At 45.1% G+C, this 25,808-nt stretch overlaps 3 protein-coding genes and 1 non-coding gene across 12 annotated transcripts in view; 3 read left to right on the forward strand and 1 right to left on the reverse strand.

Annotated features, from left to right (window-relative positions):
* USP28 (ubiquitin specific peptidase 28) overlaps positions 1-5,478 on the forward strand; it is a 64,926-nt gene extending 59,448 nt beyond the window's left edge. For all 9 annotated transcript variants that reach the window (XM_078432758.2, XM_078432760.2, XM_060604782.3 and 6 more), the window contains 3 exons: positions 366-489; positions 2,427-2,622; positions 4,242-5,478. In XM_078432758.2, the coding sequence (XP_078288884.1) occupies positions 366-489; positions 2,427-2,622; positions 4,242-4,417 (496 nt within the window). In that variant the 3' untranslated portion in view covers positions 4,418-5,478. The remainder of the gene's footprint in view (positions 1-365; positions 490-2,426; positions 2,623-4,241) is intronic.
* A 3,293-nt stretch (positions 5,479-8,771) lies between these two features.
* On the forward strand, positions 8,772-8,875 carry LOC132662589 (U6 spliceosomal RNA). The gene has a single exon (XR_009602615.1). It is a non-coding gene; the product is annotated as a U6 spliceosomal RNA (small nuclear RNA).
* Positions 8,876-19,350: 10,475 nt separating this feature from the next.
* On the reverse strand, positions 19,351-20,037 carry CLDN25 (claudin 25). Its single transcript, XM_060627255.2, has one exon. It carries the CDS (start codon positions 20,035-20,037, stop codon positions 19,351-19,353), a length of 687 nt encoding a protein of 228 aa, XP_060483238.1.
* A 5,310-nt stretch (positions 20,038-25,347) lies between these two features.
* The window catches only part of ZW10 (zw10 kinetochore protein), a 34,668-nt gene continuing 34,207 nt past the window's right edge, over positions 25,348-25,808 (forward strand). The window contains exon 1 of the mRNA XM_078432749.2: positions 25,348-25,548. Within this exon, the coding sequence (XP_078288875.1) occupies positions 25,444-25,548 (105 nt within the window). The 5' untranslated portion in view covers positions 25,348-25,443. The remainder of the gene's footprint in view (positions 25,549-25,808) is intronic.

A 25,808-nucleotide genomic window follows, 5' to 3' on the forward strand; every position in this document is an offset into this window, starting at 1 on the left:
GTGATAGATACATTGGTGAAAAGACGTAATGGCCAGATTTTCTCTGTGATAAAGATGAACTCAGAAAATGAAGTTTAGAGTTGTCACGGACCTTAGTCAGCATGCAGTCCCCTTCTCTCGTTTAGAGTTGAAGAAAATGGAAAGCCAGGGAGGTTTCACGATTGGCCTTGGGTCTCTTGGCCAGTCTGTAGAAGGGCAGAGACTGGCTGCAGTCAGAGTATCCCACGCTGCCTCTGTCTTTAGGACAGTTATTTTTCCATAATTGGAGCTACAGAAATTTTTGTGCTGGGGAACAGAGAGGCCTGAGCCCTAGATTTTGGAGAAAGAAGGAGCACTCAGCTGTCATTTATCCACCATTTTCTAAGGTACCAAGAGGCACTCTCCTACCTGGTATATGCCTACCAGAGCAATGCCGCCCTGCTGACCAAGGGGCCCCGCCGGGGGGTGAAGGAATCTGTCATCGCTTTGTACCGACGAAAGTGCCTTCTGGTTTGTACTGTTTGTGTAAAGCCTTATGATTTTTATTATTTTCTTGTCTTTACCTCTGCTCCTTGAAGCCGTGAAGAAATACGACTTAAAAAACAAAATAACCTTGGGTAGGTTGTAGATTTTTCTAAACTCTTAGGAGTAGTTGTACATTGAACCAGATTATTTTGGGTCACTTTAAATGAATATAATTCTTCTTCAACCCCCAAGAGAAGCTAGGATGACAATCAGTTATCCTTTTTTCTGTGCCCTCTATGCACACCTGCATTACACGGTTTACTGCATTGCTTCTCTAGTGGATTGTGAGTTCCTTGAACACAGACCCTTTTCTTATTTCTTTTTGTGTGTTTTATTGTAAAGATTTTATTTTTTTTAAGTGATCTCCCCACCAAATGTGGGGCTCGAACTCACAACCCTGAGATTAAGAGTTACATGCTTTACCCACTGAGCCACCCCTCACAGATCCTTTTCTTATTCAGCTGTTTCTCTGTGTCTGGCACATCGTAAGACTGTAATAGATGTGTCTTGAAGAAATGCATTTTTTCTATGTTCCCTGCTAAGCTAAAAGATGAGAATTTGGTGATTTCTAAGAAACTCCTCCTCCCTCTCCCCCTTTTTTTTATGTTTATTTTTGAGAGAGAGAAACCATGAGCAGGGGAGGGGCAGAGAGAGAGGGAGACAGAGGATCCTCAGTGGGCTCCTTGCTGACAGCCCCATGCAGGGCTGAAACTCATGAGCTGTGAAATCATGATCTGAGCCAAAGTTGGACGCTTAACTCACTGAGCCACCCAGGTGCCCCGAGACTGCAGTTTTGTTTTGTTTTTTTTTAAAGATACACATTATAAGAATTGGTCCTGCTGGGGCACCTGGGTGGCTCAGTCAGTTAACTGTTTGACTCTTGATCTCAGGGTTGTGAGTTCAAGCCCCATGTTGGGCTCTGTGCTGGGCACGAAGTCTACTTAAAAAAAAAAAAAAAAAAAAAATTAGTCCTGCTGTTCTGTTAATATCACTGTCATACAACACTGAAGATCTAACCTGGCCTGTTTTGCATTTGGCAGTCATGGGGAATGGCAGACCCATATCCCCTCTGCCTATCCAAGGGTTTATATAGTGCTCGTCCTTCAGAGATGTGTAGAGGGGTGGCTTGCCTTCTGATTGTGAGCTTGCATTTGTCTTCCTGACACCCAGCAGGATTGCCCTTCCCGGGAAGAGCTGGGCCAGCATTCCTGCCACTGCCTTGTTACTACCAGATGGAGGAGATTCAGTCATGATGTATATTCATCTCAAGATTTTCATTTTCTGATTTATACCTGGATTTCTGTATCAGTTATAGGTTGTGGCAGGGCATTTTGAAGCTAAAAGAAGGGCCTTGTAGATTTGATGGATCTGAATTTTATTAGAGCCATGCTTTTATGTTTGAAATCACCAAATACAGTTTGCATGTCCTACTCAGCTTCTGCAGGTGGGTGGTAACAGTGAGTTGGGTTCTTTCCATCACTGGCTCTCAGCATTCAGCAGGCATCACAATGACATAGGGAGCGTTCCCTCCTTGGACTGTCAAACCAGAGGCTCTGGGGAGGGGCCCAGGGCATCAGCATGTCTTCTGCAGGTGATTGTGGTGCTCAGTGGAGATCGAGAGCCATTGAATAGGCCTTTTAGTCGAAGCATGTGTTAAGCAAGACCTGGACTTGTAAGTTTAGGTAAGTGGGTCACAGACTTTGCTACATTAGAATCGCCTTGGGAGCTTTTAAAAATCCCAGTGCCCCAGTCACCTGCATACCAGTCAAATCAGCGTATCTAGGATGGGGCATCAGTAGTTTTTAAAATTCCCGGGAAATTCCAATATGCAGTAAAGTTTGGGAATCGTTTGTTTAGGCTCTTCTAAAATAGGTATTTATCCTTTTCAGACACCCCTCCCCCACTCTGCCTTTTATCTATAGGAGCTGAATGCCAAGGCAGCTTCTCTCTTTGAAACAAACGATGACCACTCTGTAACAGAGGGCATTAATGTGATGAATGAGCTGATCATTCCCTGCATTCACCTTATCATTAATAATGACATCTCCAAGGATGACCTACATGCCATTGAGATCATGAGAAACCATTGGTGCTCTTACCTTGGACAAGATATTGCGGGTATGTTGTTGTTAGCACTTGGAATAAATTATTTCTTCTTTTTTTTTTTTTTTAAGTTTATTTATTTATTTTGAGAGAGACAGAGAGAGTGCAAACAGGGCAGGGCAGAGAGAGAGGGAGAGTCTCAAGCAGGCTTCTTGCTGTCAGTATAGAGCCCCATGCAGGGCTGGAACTCCCACAACTGTGAGATCATGACCTGAGCCCAGATCAAGAGTCGGACACTCACTGACTGAGCCACCCAAGCGCCCCCTCACTTGCAATAATTTCTAAGGCTCTCGAGACTTTTAGAAATTACAGTGCTTTTACTCAATAACACTGGTTATCAAACCTTTTTAAAGGATCATTGAAACATCGAAGTTGGTTGGAAGTGGCTCTGCTCTACTGAAACAAGGGACAGGATCCTAGGCCTCTGTCCCTCTTAACCTTCCTTCACCTCCTCTGTGGCTGCTGAAGACTTCACAAACAGCCCAGAAGTCCTGTTAAAAAATTTTCTCCTCTCCAGGGATGTCAGACTTCCATTACTTCTTCATCTGTCAAAATCTGAACTCTAATTTTACAGTTTAAAAATCAAAATGTTTATGCACTTTGATTACCTGATGGTGCCATAACTCAATTTTCCTGTGACTAGAAGTTGTAAGACAGAACACCCACTATTAACTGTGATGCCCTTGAGATTAGTAGGATAGCAAATGAAATAGTCTTGCTTGTCCAAAGCATTTTGGAGAGGGGAGCTTAAAACTAGTCATTTTTAGGTGAGTTTGGTAGACTTAGAAAGTTGGTATGGGGGCGCCTGGGTGGCTCAGTCGGTTGGGCGTCCGACTTCGGCTCAGGTCGTGATCTCGCGGTCCGTGAGTTCGAGCCCCGCGTCAGGCTCTGTGCTGACTGCTCAGAGCCTGGAGCCTGTTTCGGATTCTGTGTCTCCCTCTCTCTCTGACCCTCCCCCATTCATGCTCTGTCTCTCTCTGTCTCAAAAATGGATAAACGTTTAAAAAAAAAAAAAAAGAAAGAAAGAAAGTTGGTATGTATTCTAATATGAAGCCTCTTGGTTAGTTTCTCACTGATGTAAAGATATTCTATTGACTTATTAAAGTGTTTACATTTACAGTATTAATATGAATTTCCTTTTAACGTCTTGGGTTTTTCTTTAGACTATGTCTATATATGTGTGTGTGTGTGTGTGTGTGTGTGTGTGTGTGTGTGTGTGAGATATATACCTTTACTTAATGCCATGTGTGCACATTGGTATGCTTTAATCATCGAAAGAAAATACACCATTCTATTTATGGTAGAGAGTATCCTATCCAGTTTTTCAAATTTTAAAAGGATGGTAGATAAGAAGGCCTGCCAGGGAAATGAATAGGTAGTGTTATCCTGGCACACATCATACGGCCTAAAGCAGTGACCTAACTCTTTGGTTTATCTGGCAAGTAGTCTTTGCTCCTGGTTTGGCTTAAAGGAATTGTTATTTGTTGTTAGCTGGCCAGCACAATGCAGTGACCTTCGAGGCTGGGTGATGGATGGGCTCTGTGGAAGACCTTCCCATATAGTTGCAGACTTAACTAGTTTTTACTCAGCGATCTGTTTAGCTGTATATGTAACCATCTGCTTTCCCTCCACAGAAAATCTACAGCTGTGCTTAGGGGAGTTCCTACCCAGGCTTCTCGATCCTTCTGCGGAAATCATTGTCTTGAAGGAGCCTCCAACTATCCGACCCAATTCTCCCTATGACCTTTGTAGCCGATTTGCAGCTGTCATGGAGTCAATTCAGGGGGTGTCAACTGTGACAGTGAAGTAAGCCCCCACATGTTCAAGGCCCACTTTGGTCCGTGGCTGCCTGCCTGTTGCACAGAAGTCTGTCATCACAGTGTTTGCCCTGGGGAAGGAATTAGGTGGGAAAGTAAGATTCAGATCCAGCCCCCAACCATGCTCTGCGTGTAAAGAAGGATTGAAAATAAAATTGCACTTTTTAGGTACAGAATCATAAAAGCAATTTCGTCACAAAAGACAAGAACCATTGTATTAAGGTACCGAATTACGTCACAAGACCTGAAATGCCTCTCATACCTACACGCGTGTTCGAATGCTCGAGCTTTTTTGTAACTCTCTTGCCACTTTTAAAATTATCCTGCAGGCATAAATATTTTTGACAGTGGAATAGAAGGGTGATCCATCAGAACCTGAACCAGATGAACAGCTACTAGTTATTTTATCAAATACAGATGACATTTCAAAGTTCTAAATGGCAAGAGATGAGAGCTCTGAGCCTTGCCCGTCTCTTGATGGGAGAAGACAAAATGCATTGCTAATGAACTACCGCCCTTCACGTGTGGGTAGAAACCTAAGGGCACGTGGCAGCAAGGGCTGCAAAGTCAAAAGAAAGCTGCCTTTCCTTTCTTCTCTCTCTCTCTCATTTTATATTTTTTAAATAAACCAGAAAACCTCACACTCAGTCCCGAGTGAAAGAAAGGAAAGCAGTAAGGACCTTAGACTGAACGGCGTTGTGAACCGTCACTAAGACAGGAGAGCGTTGGGATTTCAGTAAAAGCTTCTGGCATCCGAAAACTGTCAACAGCAGGTGTCTGAGGCCGCTGCTGGCCCCAAAGAACGTTTGGATGCCCCTCCCTTTTTGTGCTCCGAAAAAAAAATAAGGGATGAGGGTTTGTAAAAAGAAAAAAAAAGAATATATATATGTATATGTAGAGAGAGAACTATCCCCTGTTGACCGTTTTTAAAAGGCTCCAGATTGGATATTGTGTTTTAACCAAATTTTAACGTTAATGAGGGAATAGTGGGCGGGAAGAACACTCGATACAACTATGCAGATTTTATAAATGTGCAATAAAAGTATCTGTTGTACCTTTGGTGTCCAGGATGGCCTTCATTTAAGCACACATTTTCTGGAAGTCAGCGAACTCAGTAAGCATTTGTCACGTTCCAGTTTTTCTTCTTTAAAAAAAAAGGTTCTTTTTAATGTTTGTATTTTATTTTTGAGGCAGAGACAGAGCAGGATCTGGGGAGGGACAGAGAGAGAGGGAGGCACAGAATCTGAAGGAGGCTCCAGGCTCTGAGCTGTCAGCACAGAACCCAAAGCGGAGCTCGAACTCGTCAACCATGAGATCACAACCTGAGCCGAAGTTGGACGCTTAACCGACTGAACCACCCAGGTGCTTCATTTTTTTCTTCTTTAAAAGAAAAAAAAAGCAGATGAAAGGGTTGAGAATCTTGCGGATTCTTGAGCAGCCCCCTAGTGGTGGCTGGTGTCCCACACCCCCTTTGCTAGTTGCACTGCACAAAGTGTATCTACTTTGTAATTTAGAAGGCAAAAAAATTATTCGCTTAGGGGCGCCTGGGTGGCTTGGTCGGTTGGGCGTCCGACTTCGGCTCGGGTCACGATCTCACGGTCCGTGGGTTCGAGCCCCGCGTTGGGCTCTGTGCCGACAGTTCAGAGCCTGGAGTCTGCTTCAGATTCTGTGTCTTCCTCTCTCTCTGCTCCTCCCCAGTTCATGCTCTGTCTCTCTCTGTCTCAAAAATAAATAAAAGTTAAAAAAAAAAAGACATTTAAAAAAAAAATTCGCTTAAAACCAGCCTTCTTACATTTTAACCAAATTAACAGTAGGCAGTCCTTTACAGAATTTCAGAGCTGTGTTTGTGTTTCAGAGCTCAATGCGAGGATCGTGGTTTCATGGGAAATTGATCCGTCTTCTTACCCTTTAATTTGCTTCACTGTTTAAAATTCTGGGGGCCACCGTTTGCTGTTCACTTTTTTTTTTTTAATTTTTTTTTAATGTTTATTTTTGAGACAGAGAGAGACAGAGCATGAATGGGGGAGGGGCAGAGAGAGAGGGAGACACAGAATCGGGAAGCAGGCTCCAGGCTCTGAGCCATCAGCCCAGAGCCTCACTCGGGGCTCGAACTCACGGACCATGAGATCGTGACCTGAGCCGGAGTCGGACGCTCAACCGACTGAGCCACCCAGGCGCCCCTGCTGTTCACTTTTTAATCTCTGTCATCATTGAGCCCTGTGCCCAGTTGTATTATTTCACTTTCTGTAACGGCCCTGGGATGATGACAGGGACTGGTCTGTCTAAGGTCATAGATGTTTTAGGCACTGGAGCCAGGACACGAACCTTTGGCAGTCTCACTGCATAGCCTGTGCTTTGAACAACCATTCAACTGTCCTTGGCGGTCTTGTAAAAATCTTTTGGTTTGTACCTTTCCACATGTGCTACCTTCTGGTCAGTTCTTGGGAATCTATAATCGACCAAGACAGGAACAGATGGACATTTGTATGTTTGGTGTGGGGTAGTTTCTGTCATTTGGAGCCACCCAAACCACGCAGTGGAGTGCTGAGGAGTAATGTCTTTTAATTCACTTTCACTGGGTGCTTTGGGTACAGCCTGGTTTCTTAAGGGGTCCACAAACTGCCTCAGGCCAAGAATGGTTTTCACATGTTTAAAGGATTGTGAAAAAGCAGGACGAGGGCCAGGAAGGTGGTGGGAGGAGAGAGGGAAGAAATGTATTTGACCCTTACCCAAAACGATTTAAGGGTTTGGTCAGGGCACTTGACCTCAGCATAAATTCCCTTGAGACTGGGTTTAGGCTTTCTTTGGCTAGCTGGAATTGCAGCCCTCCTCTGCTCGCATTTGTTAGCTCCTTTCAGAACTCCAAGGTGTATGAACTCATTTTTATCCTACCTGCTTCAAGAGAGAAGCGTGAAGTACGTACATAGAATAGTTGAAGTAATGAATGAACCAGAGGCAAGGACTGAATGAAGGGCTGGGGTAGAGCAGAGATGGGATAGAAGGAATAATGCATTGTAGCAGTAGTTTATCCATTTTCATTGCTTGGTTTACTGTATTTCTTTGCATGCCCCTATCTTGCAGTTTATTCTGCTAGTTGTCGTTTTGGTTTCCAGGTTTTGGCTACTATCTAACACTGCCAGGAGCATGCATGGGCATGTATTTCCATGCACGCACGAATGCATTTCTGTTGGTATGGACTGTGAGTGGAATTACTGGGCCACAGGGCATGTGGGTCACAAAGGGTCACAGGGATAGATGGCTACGTCTTTATTAGGCACTGTCCCACAAGTTCCCAAAGCCATTATGCCAACTGAAACTCCCGTGGTAGTTGGTGAGCTCCTGTTACCCTGTATCCTTGTCAAGATTTGGTTTTGTTAGTATTTTTAATTATAGCCATTATGGTAGACGTGCGATACTGTTTTAATTTGCCCTTTGCACACTAACGATGTTGAGCATCTCTTTACATGCTTATTGGCCTTTGGCTATTTTGTGCAATACCTAGTTAAGTCTCTCGCCTCCTTGTTTTGTTGGATTTACTGTCTTGCTAACGTATTGATGTGTAAGAACTGTAAAAAAAGATACCCAGTTACGGAAACTTTTTATATGCGTTGCATATATCTTCTGCCACTCTGGTTTTTCGCTCCTGATGGCTTGATGAAAACAAATTTTTATACTGTTAACATCGTCCAATTTACTAGTCTTTCCCTTCACGATTAGTTAACGGTATTGTGCCCTGTTGAGGAAATCATTATGTCATGAAGACATTCTGTGTTATCTCCCAGAAGTTTTGCTGTTTGACCTTTCCCAGTTAGCTGACTGACCCCAGTAGCTTTCACTTTGTTTTTCCCAGTACTGTGCCTTTGTCATAAACCACAGGTCTATGTAGGGTTCTGTTTCTGGGCTCTTTTACCTGTTCCATTGGTACGTTTGTCTACTCGTAGCAATATCACACTGTCTTAATTAGTGTAGCTTTATGAATCTTGATTTCCAGTACAATAAATCATCCAGTTTTGAACGTCCTAAGATCATCTTGTTTATTCTTAATCTTTTGTATTGCCATATACATTTTAGAATCAGTTTGTCAGTTTCACACATGCAGATTTGCAGGGATTTTGATTAGGTTTACAGTGACTATAGATAATTTGGAATTGACATCTTCTAATCTATGAACATTGTATATCCTGGTTATGTAGGTTTTCTTTAATTTCTGTATAAAGTTCTTCCGTATCTTCCATAAATTGATTCCTAGATCTTTGATGTTTTTCAAGGTATTGTAAGTGTTGTCATTTTTGGAATTACATTTTTAATTGTTTTGTTGCTGGCATCTAAAAACAAATCGATGTTTTTGTGCTTGCTTCAGCAGCACATATACTAAAATTAGAACAATACCGAGATTAGCACGGCCTCTGCACAAGGATGACACCCAAATTTGAGAAAGAAATTGATATTTTTATATCTACTCTGTGTCTAATGACATTGATAAGTTCAGTTGCTAATTCTAATAGTTGATCAGTAATTTTTTGTAAAGATTTTTTTTTCTGTGAACAATTATATTGTCTGTGAATGATGGCTTTTATTTCTTTATTTCAGGTCCTTGCAACATTTATTTTTCTTGCCTGATCACACTTACTAAGACCTCTGGTACAATCCTGAATAGAAGTGGTGATACTGGGCATCTTTGTTCCCTAATATCAGGGGGGAAAGTTTTCAATATTTCATCATTAAGTATGCTGTAGGCTTTTTGTAAATTCCATTTACTAGGTAAAGAAAGATTCCTTCTATTCCTGTTTTGCAAAGAGTTTTTTAAAAAATTATTAATGGCTGTTGAAATTTATCAAATGTTTTTTTCTAGATCTATTGGAATGATTACGTGGGTCTTTTCCTTTATTCTGTTCATGTGTGAATTATGTTTATTTACTTTAAGTGTTAAACCATGTGTTGCCAGAAGACACTGATCATATTTTCATATATACATGGAATTTTTCATATTTTGTTAAGGATTTTTGCATGTATGTTCATGAGAAAAACTGGCCTTTACTTTTCTTATTACATTCTTGTCAGGGTTTTAGTATCAAGATTATTCTGGCCTTATTGAATGAATTGGGAAATGCTCTCTCATCTGAGATCGTCTGAGCTTAGAATTACATGTTTTTGTAGGCATGCTTTTCATTATGGTAAAGCAGTGTTTTTGATACCTACAGCATTTTTGGATTTTTTGGGTTACTTCTTCTTGTGTGAATTTTGGAAAATTGTTAGAAATTTGTCCTGTTTCATCTAAAATTTATATTTTACTGGCAGAAAGTTCATAATACCTCATGATTTTCCTTCCTTCCTCCACTTTCCTCTCTTTCTTTTTCTTTCTTTCCCTCCTTCCTTTCCTTCCTTCCTTCCCTTCTTTCCTTCCTTCCTCCCTCCCTAGGATCTATGATGTTCTAGTGATGCTGAAACTGGGTGATGTGTATTTTTTTTCTGGTCACTATTTTCAGGGGTTTATTAGGTCTTTTCAAGGAACTATATTTTGCTTTTGTTTACATTTCTTTTTTGTTTCGGTCGGGTGAGGGGGGGGGTCTGCTTTTTTTTTTTTTAATTTTTTTTTTTTAACGTTTATTTTTGAGACAGAGAGACAGAGCATGAATGGGGGAGGGGCAGAGAGAGAGGGAGACACAGAATCGGAAGCAGGCTCCAGGCTCCGAGCCATCAGCCCAGAGCCCGACGAGGGGCTCGAACTCACGGACCGTGAGATCGTGACCTGAGCTGAAGTCGGAGGCTTAACTGACTGAGCCACCCAGGCGCCCCGAGGGGGGGGGGGGGGGGGTCTGCTTTTTTAATGGAAAGCTCTTCAGCAGTGGTTCTTAACCTTGGCTGCCAGTCCAGGATCAGCCGTGTCACAGTAAAACAACAGCAGCTGGCCTTCAACCCTGCAGATCCTGACTTGTTAGATTTGGGCTGGGACCCCGTTACTTGTGCTTAGAAGGGCATCACAGGTGATTCTGATGTACAGGCACAGCTGAGAGCCACTCCTTCAAAGAACATCTGTGCCTGCTAAGGAAGTGGCTTTTACATTGTCGCCCACACCCCGAATTCTTTGGTCTTACAAAAAAAGCTCTAGAACCTCCTTCAGTGAGAGTTTACAGGCTTTCATGTTTTCTGGATGAATGTGTTTTGGCACTCCTCATGTTGAACTCGACTCTGATAGAGATATTGAAAATATAGTTCTTGTAATTCACCTTCCTTTTAATTCCCATAAACACATCAGTTCCCTAAAGTTTGCTCATAGGCTCAGCTTCTCAGCTATTTGGTCATTACAGTACTTTTTTCTGAACCTTGAAAAAAAAATTTCCCGCATTCTTCCTAAGTTGTTGGACAATAAACTGAACTATTAATCTACTGCAAGGAAGAGTAGAACTGGCTTAAGAGATTTTCAGGACCGTTTCCATGTCTTCCTCCTTTCAACACTGTGGCTTGCTACACTGCCCATCAGGCTGTTCAAAGGTTATGATGACCTCTCGACCTCCTGTGGACCATTTATAGGCAGGTGAATGGGTACTACAGGACAGAGACCTGGTGTCTCCCCTTGTCAAAAATAAGATAATAAGCCTGATTGCTCCTGTTACATCAGGTGGACCAGAAACTGTGATGATAAGCAACGAACAGGAATATTAACTTTGAGTAGGAATAGAGGCTAGACCTTCCATAGAATGTAGGCGACTTGGAATTGATAGGTCGGCACGAAAGTGGTGCCCAGGAACCAACAGTAGTCATTCTTCAAAACTGAATGTATGTTGGTCCCAGTGCTAAAGCAGACATGGAAGGGTGGCCCGTTTTCTGTCTAGAGTCCTGATGGTGGGCTAGATGTGTCCTTGCATGCCAAAGACGGTCTTCTCAAGGTGGCATGCAGGTTTTAATAGCAAGAACAGAATTCCCAGTGATGGCCAGAAAGTAGCATCGTCGTTCACTAAGTCACCCTGACTATCCCTGCATAAGTAATACCCGGATCTCCTCCACGAGTTGCACAGGTTTCCAGCTTTCCTGACTCACAAATCACGGCAGAATCGGTGTCTCTTCTAAGAAGATGTTTCATGGAAAGAATATTGACACTGGAATCTGACACACCTGAGCTCAAATACTGGCTGAACGTGTTTTCCTGGTCTGTGAAACAGGAAAATACTTACCTCGTAGTTAATGTTTTAAGAGTCAAGGACAAAATAGATGCAGCAGTGACTCAGTGTGAGCAGAGCCCTGGATGCAGTTCTCATGGGGAAACTTGTCACAGGATGAGAATTTTAAGGGCTAGCCAGACCTGTGCAGGGCTCACAGGTCGGTTCTAAATAATTGGGGCGTACGTAGATATCCAGAGGGTTATGGGTCTCTGGCAAGTGGAAGTGTTCATATTGGCCAATCGGACTGGCAGAGAGAAATGTTGAAGGGATCGGACCTCATGCTGGTTAGAAACATTACAGCGTCTTCTGCCTGATTCTTCTCTTGTTTTAGATACATTTTTTTTCTTTAATTGTGCTATGGAAAAGCTTGAGCCTGGTAAAGTACAGGGAGTCAATAGTTTTCTTTTTGGTTCCATTGCCACCTTCCATTATGATCCTATGGATCCCGTTTCCCTGCCCCTGACAGCATCTCAGGAAGATTGCATAGCTGTACTGTCATGTGGGAGCCTTAAAACAAAGATTTGCATGTATTGCAGAGTCTAGACCCATCTAGACCAGTTCAGTCATTCGTTTTTTGGGCACTTCTCCCCTCACCTTAGTCCAGGCCTTGGCCTGATGGTCAGGAGCTAGCAGTAAGGAAGGGGCCACAGGATGTTGTTCCTCTCCCCCCTGCTCTGTGCCTCTCCTCACCCCCAACTCCTGGCTCCCCTAGAGCCTGAGGGAGGAGGCTTTATAGGAGAAGGCAAGGGATGTTGTCTACTTTAAAAAACAAACAAAAAACAGTAATATTCTTCTGGTTCTCAAATGTCCTTTGTTAGGTCAGGAATGCAATTACTAGCTCTTGTGTGAGGTATTTTATGTGTTCTCCAGACAACCCTGTAGAAACCTCCGCACTGTCCTTTGATGTGGCTTTCGGACTTCCTGGCTGACTTACAGACCTTCTAAGCTCTTGGTTAAGTCATTCGCCCCTCCCAGCAGTGCTCTGGGACAGTGTCACCCAGACTGGCTCCCCTGCATCCACTCGGGCTGTGGAAAGCTCACCACCCGCCCCACAGAGGCCAAGTGCAGGTGCTGCCGTCATGCCCCGCTCCGGCCAGCCTCCTGATTCAGACTGCCCTCACTGGGTACCAGGCACCCTTCTCTGTGCCTCTGCAACACAGGTCAGGTTTTCTCAACTTTCTTGGGCACCATCCTGAGGGCAGCAGGCATGGGCCTATACAGCTTCCGCAGCTCAGCAGGGGTGGGGTGGGTGTGTTTCAGGTACTGTCTGCCCTGCTAGAAACAACTCCCATCTCTGCATGGTTCTCTCGAGGTCCATCTCCACCCTGTTCTCACATGGAAGGGTTGAGAACATCACCATACCCGCCCCCCACCAACTGTTAAGAATTCCCTTCCAGGAATCCACCTAATGAATCTGTGTGCTTCATTTATATAGGCTGTTGGGTCTGGCGCTGGCCAGCTTGGCCCTTTCTTGGAAGCAGTGTTTTAGCCCCTGTCTTTAGAATTGGGGGCATGTAGCACCCATGGGACTTGACTTTGAGGCTTTGTTAAAAATTCTGAGCAACAGAGAAGTCTAATCTACATTCTATAAATGTGGATGAGGGGCTCCTGGGTGGCGCAGTCGGTTAAGCGTCCGACTTCAGCCAGGTCACAATCTCGCGGTCCGTGAGTTCGAGCCCCGCGTCAGGCTCTGGGCTGATGGCTCGGAGCCTGGAGCCTGTTTCCGATTCTGTGTCTCCCTCTCTCTCTGCCCCTCCCCCGTTCATGCTCTGTCTCTCTCTGTCCCAAAAATAAATAAATTAAAAAAAACGTTGAAAAAAAAATTAAAAAAAAAATAAAAATAAAAATAAAAAAAATAAAAAAATAAATGTGGATGAAATAGCAAGAATGGCTTAAAAAATAAGTCCATCAATCAGTAGAGTGGAAAGTGACCTCCAGCTTCTTTGGTTCTATGTTTGAGGCCAGTGACTACAAACATTTTCCTAACTCTGAGTGTCCTTTGTTCTCATCCTGGCTGCTAAGACACATCTCCTGTCCAGAAACTCATGAAACTACTTCTGACTTCTCTCCCATCCCTAAATGTGTCTAACCCACATTGGCTTCCCTTAGGACTTCTTCCTCTAGAGTCTTGGAGTCTTGGAGGCCCAGAAGGGTAACAGATGGGTATTAAAAAAAAATTTTTTTTTTAACGTTTATTTTTTTTGAAGGAGAGAGAGAGAGAGAGTGTGAGCAGGGGAGGGGCAGAGGGGAGGGAGACACAGAATCCGAAGTAGGCTCCAGGCTCTGAGCTGTCAGCACAGAGCCTGCTGTGGGGCTCAAACCCACGAGCTGTGAGATCATGACCTGAGCTAAAGTCAGATGCTTAACTGACTGAGCCCCAGATGAGTATTTTAATAGGGACCTTCTGGAATGCCTTGTCTGCTGATGGCGAGGTTTTCAGACCCAAAGGCAGGCTGATGGGGAGGATGGCACTGAGGCATCAAATCTGGTGAGTCCCTGAGTTTCTTTCTTACGGTGTGTGCACATAATAAAAGCTTGTGACTTGAAATTCCGATTGACTGGTGTCCTTTGCTGTTTCTAATACACATGACAACACACCTCTCCATGTGTAGCTACAATAAAGAAGTGTTTTTCATGTTAGAATAATTTGCTACAAGTCTACATGAGAAAAGACTGAGTTGAAGCCAAGACTTAATTAGTTCTATTTTTATCTCTCATTATTTTCCCTACAAAGTAGGTAGATGAAAACAGTGGCAGTTTTAAGTGAAAAGCATCTTCTTCCTCTAAAAGTGGATTCACATCCCTGTCTGGGAATGACATGCTGTTGATTATTTGGGAATCAATCAACAATTCTCATCCCCATTTAAAAAATGCTGCTGTGTCCTTTATAGGGAAAGTTAGGAAGACAAAATATTTTCTTAAAAAATATTTAGCGTGTGGTGTGTGTGTGTGTGTGTGTGTGTGTGTGTGTGTGTGTTTCCGTTGGAGGACATGATCACACGCTGGTGACAAATATCCCATTAGCACCTGCAAACATGGGATTGGGACAAAGGCTGGGAGCCACCAGAAGGAACAGGTGAGCCACCTGGCAGTAAAAGCCCTATGTTTAGGCCTCAACAAAAGCACAAAGGACAAGATTTTTCTTTGTAGTTCTTTGGTTTTTCCTTCTGCTTCATTGCTAATTTTTCCCTTGGTCTGGTGGGTTATCTCAGCAATCCAACTTTAAGAAGCAACAGGATGGGGTGAAGAAAGACTGCCCTGATGTTGAAGCCCTGGGTTCAAGTCCTGACCAGCTAATTACTCGCCATGGGCATGTTGCCTAAATTTTCTGGATCTCAGTTTCCTCATTAGCAAACCAAATAATATCTGCTCTCCCAACCTCCAAAAAACCTCTCAAGATGTGTTTAATAATACTACCAAGATACGTGGAAGTGTTTTGTAAACTCTTACTCCCTACACAATCGTGTGATCAGGGAAACTGTGTGGGGGTGAGGTGTTAGAGGAGAGGGAGCAGGTACAGCTGTGGTCACCTGGGGGCTGAGTTCCAACTCTTGGCCACATGCTTGGCTTCCTGTGGTCCTGAAGGTAGAGACAGTGTCCCATAATATGACCTGTAGGCTCTGCAAGTCTGGCTGCTTCCTACCTCACTCGCCTTGCCTTCTACATTTTTCCTTCTCCAACCAGAACTGCTGTCCATCCTTCAGCTTTTACCCAGTTATTGCTTCTTTAGGGTATCCATGCGGGACTCCCCGGCTAGGCTACAATTTCTCCTGTTGTGTGATCTTATAGAAGCACATGCCTTTCCAAATTTGTAAGGGTTGTTGTGGTTACCATTTCCCTTTAAGTGATTTCATATTAGTATTTGTCTCCCCTATTTGCCTATACGAGGGGCAGGGATAAATTTTGTCTTTTACCTTTTTTATTCCTGGTTCCTAGCACAATGCCAAGGATATGGTAGGTGCTCCGTGCATATCTGTTAAATGACTGAATAAATGACCAGATGGATGAATGAAGAGATGGATGCATCTTGTAGATCCTGTAAAGATCCAAGGATAACTTGTGGATATTTGAGCCTCACCCCTGAGTGGTCAGCTCTGTCTTCCCAGCATGAAGTTAAGAAATAGTGTGAATGAGTAGTTGGGTGAACAACTATTCTGGTTTGCCTGGGACTGGGCACTTTCAGTGCTAAAGCTAGGAGAGTCCCAGGCAAACCAGGGCAAATTGATTACCCCAGAGTGGCTGTGCCTAAGATCTACCCAATGTGGGCATGTACGTGGACGGAATTATCAGCTTCTCAGCAATGTCTTCCACTTCCACCATATGCAAAATCACGTTATAAATCCTTCAAAACGGAACCCAAATGTCAGCCGAGCTACCCAGGCTGTGGCTAAAATAAAGTCCCCTTAACAACAATGACCTGGGTGCCTTTGCTTCTCCCACCTGCACTGGCAGGCCCTCAACCTGATACCTCACCTCAGGTTGGTGAAATTGGTATTGGAACCATACAAAGCCAGAATATAACTGGTGCAAACTGCCCTTTTATGCTCAGAAATGTATTTACCTAGGAGTCATTTGGATTTGTGTACATCGACTGGACATTCACAAAAGGACACGTATAAAAGGGAAAGGAGCTTTCTGGAGAAACCATGACTCCCAGAGAGCACCCCACTCTGGGTAAGAAGGTAAACGTTGACGGGCATTAAGGGGGCCCTTTTTGGGATGAGCACTGGGTGTCATATGTAAGCGATGAATCACTGGGTTCTACTCCTGAAGCCAAGACTACACCGTATGGTAACTAACTTGAAAATAAATTAGGGGCGCCTGGGTGGCTCAGTCGGTTAAGTGTCTGACTTCGGCTCAGGTCATGATCTCGCGGTCCGTGAGTTCGAGCCCCGCGTCGGGCTCTGTGCTGACAGCTCAGAGCCTGGAGCCTGTTTCAGATTCTGTGTCTCCCTCTCTGCCCCTCCCCTGTTCACGCTCTGTCTCTCTCTGTCTCAAAAATAAATAAACGTTAATAATAAAAAAAAATTAAAAAAGAAAATAAATTAAAAAAAAAAAAAAAAGAAGTTGCTGGAGATGACGTTGCACCTGGGCTGACTCATGTCCTCAGGAAAACAAACCGACGAACCCTGTGTTATTTTTCTGAGGAGGGAACTGTGCTGGGCTATGCCAGCAAACTTGTTTATACTTGTGTTGGGGTGTGTGTGTGTGTGTGTGTGTGTGTGTGTGTGTGTTCTTGCTTGAGCAGCGGCTATCAAGAAGCCAGGGCCATTTTGTCCAGAATGGGAGGCGTCTGAGCACAAGCAGCCCCAGAGCTGAGCAGGCAAAGTGCAGCACCAGCGCTGGGGAGCGGGGTCTCAGTTTTGCAAGCAATCCCGCGTGCCTTTGAGCTTGGGGAAGTGACCTCTTTGCGGACACTGGGAGTGAGCACCTTTGGTTATTCTTCTGCAGGAATCGTGGACTCTTTAGGCTGAGTAGGGGAGCGGGGGTGGGGGCTGTAGATGGCAGTGAGAGGAACAGGTGCAGGGTGCTTTCAGCCGACAGACAGGTTTATGGGTAAGCTTGAGGCTCTTCCGTGAGGACTTGCACGAATGCCTGAGGAAGACCTGAGGTGGGTAATGAGGCTGAGGGCCTGCCAGTGGAGGTGGGACAAGCAAAGGCACCCAGGTCGTTGTGAAGGGGACTTTATTTGTAACCACAACTTGGGTAGCTCGGCTGACATTTGGGTTCCGTTTTGAAGGATTTATAACGTGATTTTGCATATGGTGGAAGTGGAAGACATTGCTGAGAAGCTGATAATTCCGTCCACGTACCTGCCCACATTGGGTAGATCTTAGGCACAGCCACTCTGGGGTAATCAATTTGCCCTGGTTTGCCTGGGACTCTCCTAGCTTTAGCACTGAAAGTGCCCAGTCCCGGGCAAACCAGAATAGTTGTTCACCCAACTACTCATTCACACTATTTCTTAACTTCACACTGAGAAGACAGAGCTGACCGCTCACAGCCCCATAACGTAGCAGAAGCAAGAGTATGTCTTCCTCTGGGATATTAAGAATCCTCAAAACTGGGGCACCTGGGTGGCTCAGTCGGTTAAGCGTCCGACTTCAGCTCAGGTCATGATCTTGAAAGAGCAGACCCAGGCTGGCTGACTAGTGACTATGTCCCCGACATGGCCGCAGAAAGAAGTTCCCGCTCAAACCTCAGACCACGCATCCCCCCCTTGAGTAACTTATGTTTTCTAAGAAAGCAGGCTACCGATTGATGCATTCTTCCGAAGTCTGAGGTGGGAGGAAGGGGAGTGTGAGAGGCATGGAAAGTGTGAGTAGAAGAGGGAGGGCTTCTCTCAGAGGCCAGAGGCAGGAGCCCTCAACCTTGTCCAGGCTTAGAATGACCTGAGAGCATTTTAATAACTGACCCCTCCCCAAACCAATTAAATCAGAGTCTCTGGGGATGGTGTTTGGTGCTAGGTATTTATATAGCACAGCAAGGCTGACAGCCAATGGTTAATAGGTGACCAGTGAGAAACGTTCTGTATACACTGAGGCCAAACATGTTAACCTCAGACACAGTGGTTCTTAAACTTCAGGTGCATCAGAATCTCCTGGAAGACTTATTCGAACACAGATTGCTGAGCCCCACCTCCAGAGTTTCTGATTCAGTGGGTCTGTGACCACCAGGCCCAACATTTGCATTTTTAACAAGTTCCAGGTGACGCTGATAATTGCTGACCTGGGACCACACTTTGGCAGCCAATCGGCTGAGGCCACGACCCTTCCCCAGCCAATCGGCTAAGGCCATGATCCCTATAAAACCTTTGTGCTTTTGAATCTCCCTCCCCTCCCCCTCCCCCTCCCCCTCCCCCTCCCCCTCCCCCCCTCCCCCCCCTCCCCCCCTCCCCCCCTCCCCCCCTCCCCCCCTCCCCCCCTCCCCCTCTCCCTCTCTCCCTCTCTCCCTCTCTCCCTCTCTCCCTCTCTCCCTCTCCCCCGCTCCCTCCCCAGTATCTCACCACTGCGTCAGTGCAGGTAAGGGATTGAGCTCGACCTATCTCGAATAAAGGCTCTTTGCTTTTGTATCGGACTTGGCTCCCTGGTGGTCTTTGGGGATCACGAATTCTGGGCATAACAATCTCATGTTTCGTGGGTTCCAGCCCCGCATCGGGCTCTGCACTGACAATCTGGAGCCTGCTTAGGATTCTCTCTGCCCCTCCCTAGCTCGTGCACTCTCTCTCCTTCAAAATAAATAAACTTAAAAAAAAAAAAAAGGAATCTACAAAATCACGAAGATATATTGTGAAGCTCCCCTTCAAATTGTGTGCCAGAGGCAAAAAATGAACACAAACAAGGAAGCTTCCTATCTTAAGAGGCTATCCTGGGCCAATAATTCATTTTCATTTGCCAAGGCATATTCTCTAGCATTTCTATTTATATCTGCAGTGGCTATTCACACTAGATTTTCTATGATGGAGCCAATTTTGCAATATATTTTCCTTAGTAATGAATCAAGTACATAATTAATGTTATGAGTTTAAAAGCGTATTATACAAGTAAAATCTAAGTCAGAAACATGTTTGCTAGAAAACTATGCCTTGATTTTTCATTCTCAAATTAGGATCACTATATCACCATGATAGTCAAATCCTTATCAAGTTGGGACAGCGACTACCACCCCCAAATGAGGAAAATATATAGAAGGTGGTAAAGAATAAGGAAGGGAAAGGGTTCTACTGACATTCCTTTATTCCGGAGATTCCTTGGCAGAAGCAGGTCCTAGATGAACAGGTTCCTAGGTCTTGGTGTCAGATAGAAGGAGTCATTGGACTCATTTGCTGGGGCACAGAACGGCGGGGCTCTAGGGCCAGCCATCTGGAGAGAGGGCACGTCTTCTTTTCCCAGACAGGCTGAGAAGATGAGGAGTAACCCACCAAGGGCCAGGAAAATACCAGCAGCCCAGCCCAGGTAGAGGGCATCTCCAAACTCCCAGCGAGGCACAATCTCAGGGATGCTGTTATCCCAGAAGTCTTGGATCGTGGCGTAGGCTACCCAGGAGACTGGAAAGAGGGTAGTGGCTGAAGCAGATGTTTCCAAAGTCCCTCCCAGGAGGCAAAGCCGCCTCTTAAATACCCATCTGATCCTGTGAAACTGGAAGCATTCGGACCCACAGCCAGAGAGCAGGAGCCCCAGTAGCCCCAGCCCGTGGGAGGCTACCATGAGGATTCGGGATACCTGGAGCTCCTGGGGCAGAGACAAGAAGGACTCAAAGGCCTTGCACACGGCAACTTCCTCCTGATTCACGCAGACCTCCCAAAGCCCCATGATCCAGGTCTCCATTTCGTTCAGTTCCAGATTGAGAGTCTTCCACTGGGGCAGGATGGTGGTGACACATGAGCAGACCCAGCCGAAGAGGGAGAGGAGCAGTCCCCCAAGCTGGGCTTTCCCGTGGAAACTCCAGGCCATGGTTGCTCCACCACGGAGCTAGAAAGTGAGGACAGGCGGCTGGGTGACCGGTGAGCAGGCAGCACTTTGGGGGAGACCCAGTGGAAGGTCTTTCACATTCGGAGAGGGCTCTTGTTTCAGTTTTTAGGCAGCAGCTGAGGCAGGTGCCAGGAGCTTGGCAACACTGGGTTTAGGGGTGTGTCCAAGATGGGATGTGGGCGTGGGTTCTGGGGGAGGGTCTCATGAGAGGCAAAGAAAAGCTAGAGAGTAAGCCATCAGTATCGATTTGATGAGTAAATTCATAAACCTGAAGTTAAAATCACTCCCCAGTTCCGAGAGGATGAGAATGGTGTTTGGGGAATATACAATGATAAGATCTTTCTGGAGGGCAACATGACTTCACATTCCATACTTTTTTTTTTTTTTTTTTTTGAGAGCGAGAGAGAGCACAAGTGAGAGAAGGGGCAGAGTGAAAGAGACAGAGAGAAAGAGAGATGGAGAGAGAGACACACACACAGAGACAGAGAGACAGAGAAGCAAGGCTCACTCATGAACCATGAGACTGTGAACCATGAGATCATGACCTGAGGTGAAGTCAGATGCTTAAAGAATGAGCCACCCGGGCTCCCCAAATTTCATACTTTTAAATACACACATACTTTGATGCAGCACCTTACCTCCAGGAACTTACCCCAATTTATTGCGAATATATACAAAGATTTATGAAAATGTCCATTGAAATATTATTAATGATTGCACACTTTGGTTAGTACTAGGTAGCCATTTGAAAGTGATGTAGAAGAAACTTCAATGACACGAAAAATATTTTTGATTCGTTAAGTGAGACCAGCAAGTGACCAGTTTTTATTTCCCTATTTGTGCTTGTCTATGTACTTTATACATTTTTTTTTATTTTTTTTTAACGTTTATTTATTTTTGAGACAGAGAGAGACAGAGCATGAACGGGGGAGGGTCACAGAGAGAAGGAGACACAGAATCTGAAACAAGCTCCAGGCTCTGAGCCGTCAGCACAGAGCCCGACGCAGGGCTGGAACCCACGGACCGTGAGATCATGACCTGAGCCGAAGTCGGACGCTTAACCGACTGAGCCACCCAGGCGCCCCTGTACTTTATACATTTGATAAGTTTACCACTTAATATTTTTGTAAGCAGAAAAAAATAGAAAATGCCCCATTCAATGAACCTATCCAGACCCAGAATATACCAGGAGGGAAGCGCTCTCTCCCCATTCTCCTACTGCTGAAGGACAGCAGCTATAATGAGTGATGGTCATACCAGCTTCCATACTCCTATTTGCTGCTGCAAAGAGGCAGGTTTGGACAGGAAAGGAGATAATTTGCATTTACTGAGAATGGCTACATGCCAGACTTCTGACTAGATACTTTATCCGTATTTAATTTTCACACCGCCACTGCGAGATACATGGTGGGTAACTTGCCAAGTTCCCCCAGCTGGTAAACAACAGATCCAGCTCCTGAGCCAGGGGACTCAGACTGTGACACTTCATGTTTCTGTCTCCAGGTTACAACGGTGAAACTTCCCACAATGTGCACGCACACTGGTGACACAACATGTGGGGTAGGGGGTTGATCTTTATGGCAACACACAGAAGAAAATTGGGACTTTTTTAAAAGTGTATTTATTGGGGCGCCTGGGTGGCTCAGTCGGTTAAGAGGCCGACTTCGGCTCAGGTCATGATCTCGCGGTCCGTGAGTTCGAGCCCCGCATCGGGCTCTGTGCTGACAGCTCAGAGCCTGGAGCCTGTTTCAGATTCTGTGTCTCCCTCTCTCTGACCCTCCCCCGTACATGCTCTGTCTCTCTCTGTCTCAAAAATAAATAAACATTAAAAAAATTTTTTAAAGTGTATTTATTTATTTTGAGAGAGACAGAGCGAGCGGGGGAGGGGCAGACAGAGAGGGAGAGAGAGAGAATCTCAAGCAAGTAGGCTCTGTGCTGTCAGTGCAGAGCCTGACGAGGGACTCGAACCCACGAACCATGAGATCATGACATGAGCCCAAACCAAGAGACAGACGCTTAACTCACTAAGCTACCTAGATGCCCCCAAATTGGGATTTCTTATAACGAAGACAAATGTTGACCAATGTATTTCCCTATTCATATTTTAACCTCCTGATTGCCCTGTGGTGCACCAGGAACCAGGGGTGTTGGGGGCAGGAAGTGAGGATGAGTATCTAAGGAAACACCACCTTGACATGATCCGAATGATGTCTCAATACAGCCTGATCAGATTACCAGTGGTGTGGGGGCGGAGGGAGGTGAAGGCTCTTGAAGGCTCTCTTTTTCTTTCATGTTTTATTATAGAAAATTTCAAACACATACACAAGTAGAGCAAATGGGTAAAGAAATTTCATATCCTACCACCCAGTGTCAGAAATGATCCCCACATGCCAATCTTATTTTATCCATACCTGCATCCACCATTCACATCCCTCCCTTCACACTATTTTGAAGCAAACGGGGTGCTTTTATAACAACCACGTGTTCTAACCAACACAATGGCAAAATATTATGGATCCCTGGAAATGCTGCCTGCTTGTGCTATGTTCATCCAGATTGGTGTCTGATGTTTTGACTCTTGAAAACAGGCATGTCACATGTGTATGAGCTCAGGACGGATTCTCTCAGATACTGCTCCTTATTTCCTTGCCTTTTTTTCAGAGCCCTTTCTTGACCATTTGTGGCCATCTGTGAGTTGGAAGACATGTAAACCATGATAAGTGTGAACCAGGTAGGAGGTCAGGTTGGTGAGGGAAAACAGAACCCATTCATGTTATTGATTTCTTTTTACTTATTCAAATATTCATTCATGCCCACATGCACGGACTGTGTGTAGCAATCCCACTCCATCCCCTATGTTCTTTCTTCTCCTTCCTCAACCTAACTCTGGGTCTTCCCAGAAAACTTGAGGAACACTGTGCCACTAATCCAGTGGTCTCTCTGCCAGATACAGGTGGAGCCCTGCAGTGGCATTTGTGGGTATGACCCATGGATTAGTTAACCGGAGAAGATCTCAGAAGCTCAACCTCCAAGTGGCCCCTCCTTCCATTCTCAGTTCAGATTCCTCCTTACTGTGAAACTTTTCCGGTTCAGTTAGAGCCTGGGTGCTCCTCCTCCAACATTTCCTCTGCCCTCTGTACCTTAGCTTCAGGGCCTGTTACTTGCCCATGCCCCTTCTAAGGCCTGTACCGAATTTTGTATTTATTTTATATTCTTTTCCTTAAAGGGCCCTCCCCCTCCCAGCAACTGATAAGATTTAGGCCCCACAAAATCTGGATCAATCTCTCATTTACCCTCAAGATAGCAATGATAATATTTCCTGGGATTTTGGATTCCCAGCCTAGTCCATTGTCTGTCATACAGTAGTTGCTCAATAAATATATAATACAAGTTTTCAGGAAGGTCATCTGCAGGTCCTTCTTTCTCACTGGACCTTTCTAGTAACAGCATTTGGAATTCAAAGTGAGGCTGACAGGTCTACTGAACAGAAGCTGATCTGGTTTTCTAGGGAGAGATGCCTTCCCAGTATGTTAGGCTGTCCTTTGTACTTCCTGTCTCAACCCCAGTTTCCTGTCCTTTGCTCATGTCACAGGAAGCCGCCCTAGCCTCACTGGGATAAGCGGGTTGTCCTACAGACACTTAAAATATAGACACTTAAAATTGACAAGGACCTTAATTAACATCAGCATCTACTTGAGGTCAACCCTCACAAGATACCTTTTTGAAAAATTAAAGATGACATTTTCACTAAAGTAGTGCATGTTTATTACAGAAAGACAGGAAAACATAGAGAAGAGAATAAATCCCATAAGTCTGCCACTAATATGGTGTATGTTCTTTACCTTGGTATATGTATCTGTATCTACTTATTTTAAAAAACAATCATAGTGTACATAGTATATTGTGAACATCTTTCAGCATGTAACAGTAAATAATGAAACAATTTTTTTTTAATTTTTTTTTTAACGTTTATTTATTTTTGAGACAGAGAGAGACCGAGCATGAACGGGGGAGGGTCAGAGAGAGGGAGACACAGAATCTGAAACAGGCTCGAGGCTCCGAGCTGTCAGCACAGAGCCCGATGCGGGGCTCGAACTCACGGACCGCGAAATCATGACCTGAGCCAAAGTCGGCTGCTTAACCGACTGAGCCACCCGGGCGCCCCAAAACAATTTTTTAAAAATTTTTCATCAAGTTGATTTATTAACCTCTGATAGAAAGTGTTAACAGGCGCCTAGGTGGCTCTGTCCGTTAGGCGTCTGACTTAAGCTCAGGTCATGATCTCATGGTTCATAAGTTTGAGCCCTGCATCGGGCTTCATGTTAACAGCACAGAGGCTGCTTGGGAATCTCTCTCTCTCCCTCTCTCTCTCTGCCCCTCCCTCTCTCAAAATAAATACACTTTAAAGAAAAAAAGTGTTAAGTATCTTGTTCTAGTCCACACAGTACTAATGATATTTATACTTAGGTAACATAAATAATACAAACAATATAAATACGTAATGTATTATTACATAGATGTAACACATATTTGCTACATGACATAGTATATATGTAATATATGAACAAAGATCTGTATGATGTAATATATGTACATAGATTGCATTATAAACTGTGCAACATAAAAAGAGTGCAGTTTAGGGGTGCCTGGGTGGCTCAGTCAGTTAAGCTTCTAACTTCCGCTCAGGTCATGATCTCATGTTCATGGGTTCGAGCCCCTCGACGGGCTCTGTGTTCAGAGCCTGGAGGCTGCTTCGGATTCTGTCTCCCTCTCTCTCTGGCCCTCCCCCTGTTCGCACGCGCTTTCTCTCTGTCAAAAATAAATACATAAATATATATATATATATATATATATATATATATATAGTGCAATTTAGTCAGACTTTTAGTTATGAGGTGACGCCACTTCGTTTGCACAACTCCAGAGGGCACTAGTCACATAGACTCTGATGGCTGCTGCAGCCCTTGAAAGTGAATATTCAACGAAAAAAGATCAAGATGGGTTCGTCCGGTATTCCAGCTCGCTAAGTGTCACAGGTAAGCGTTTTGAAGTTGAGAAAGGTTCATTTAGGACTGATTTTTAAGTAAAAACACTTCATTTCGTCTAGCGAAAAACAGGCGGGAAGAGACAAGCTATTTGAAAATAGCTAGGGAGGGAAACGCGTCTCCCCTGGTTTGCCAGCTACGGGACACCGTGGAAGTTCCTCGCTAGGACAGTCGCGGTGCCTGCTGGGAGTTGTAGTGCGGCTTCGCCTTCCCAGCGGCGGTCTGAGCCTCGCGAGACTCAGTTTCCCGGCAGGCCGCGCGCCAACGCCGCCGGCGGCGGGACTGGGACTGCCGCGCTGGCCACGGGAGAGTGACCCCGTCAGCGTTGGTTCCCGTCGTGGCTATGGCTTCGTTCGTGACGGAGGTTCTGGCACACTCGGGGAGGCTGGAGAAGGAGGATCTGGGCACTCGGATCAGCCGCCTGACCCGGCGGGTGGAGGAGATTAAGGTGAAGGAAGGCCCGGCACCCGGGGACCGACTGAAAAGGAACCCGGCTCTGTTTGTGGAGGGACCGGGAAAGGAATGGGGGCTGAGGGCAGACAGAGTGGGTGTGAGCAGAGTCAGGTGGGGAGGCTGAGTGAGAAGAATGCGAAGTGGGAAGGCTGGAAGTATTTGGATTGAGGAGAGGGCTCGGAGGCGAGCCCGGACAGGGGCTGGGGACCAGGGAGGGGGGGGAGGCTTGAAGGGGAGAAGGAGACGGTGGCTGGG

This window comes from Panthera onca, chromosome D1 (genome assembly GCF_046562875.1).
Source record: "Panthera onca isolate mPanOnc1 chromosome D1, mPanOnc1 haplotype 2, whole genome shotgun sequence".
In the NCBI taxonomy this organism is placed as follows: domain Eukaryota; kingdom Metazoa; phylum Chordata; class Mammalia; order Carnivora; family Felidae; genus Panthera; species Panthera onca.

What these genes read in the sequence shown, in the direction of transcription:
- CLDN25 (XM_060627255.2), bottom strand. Translation starts at nt 20,037, where the DNA reads ATGGCCTGGAGTTTCCACGGGAAAGCCCAGCTTGGGGGACTGCTCCTC.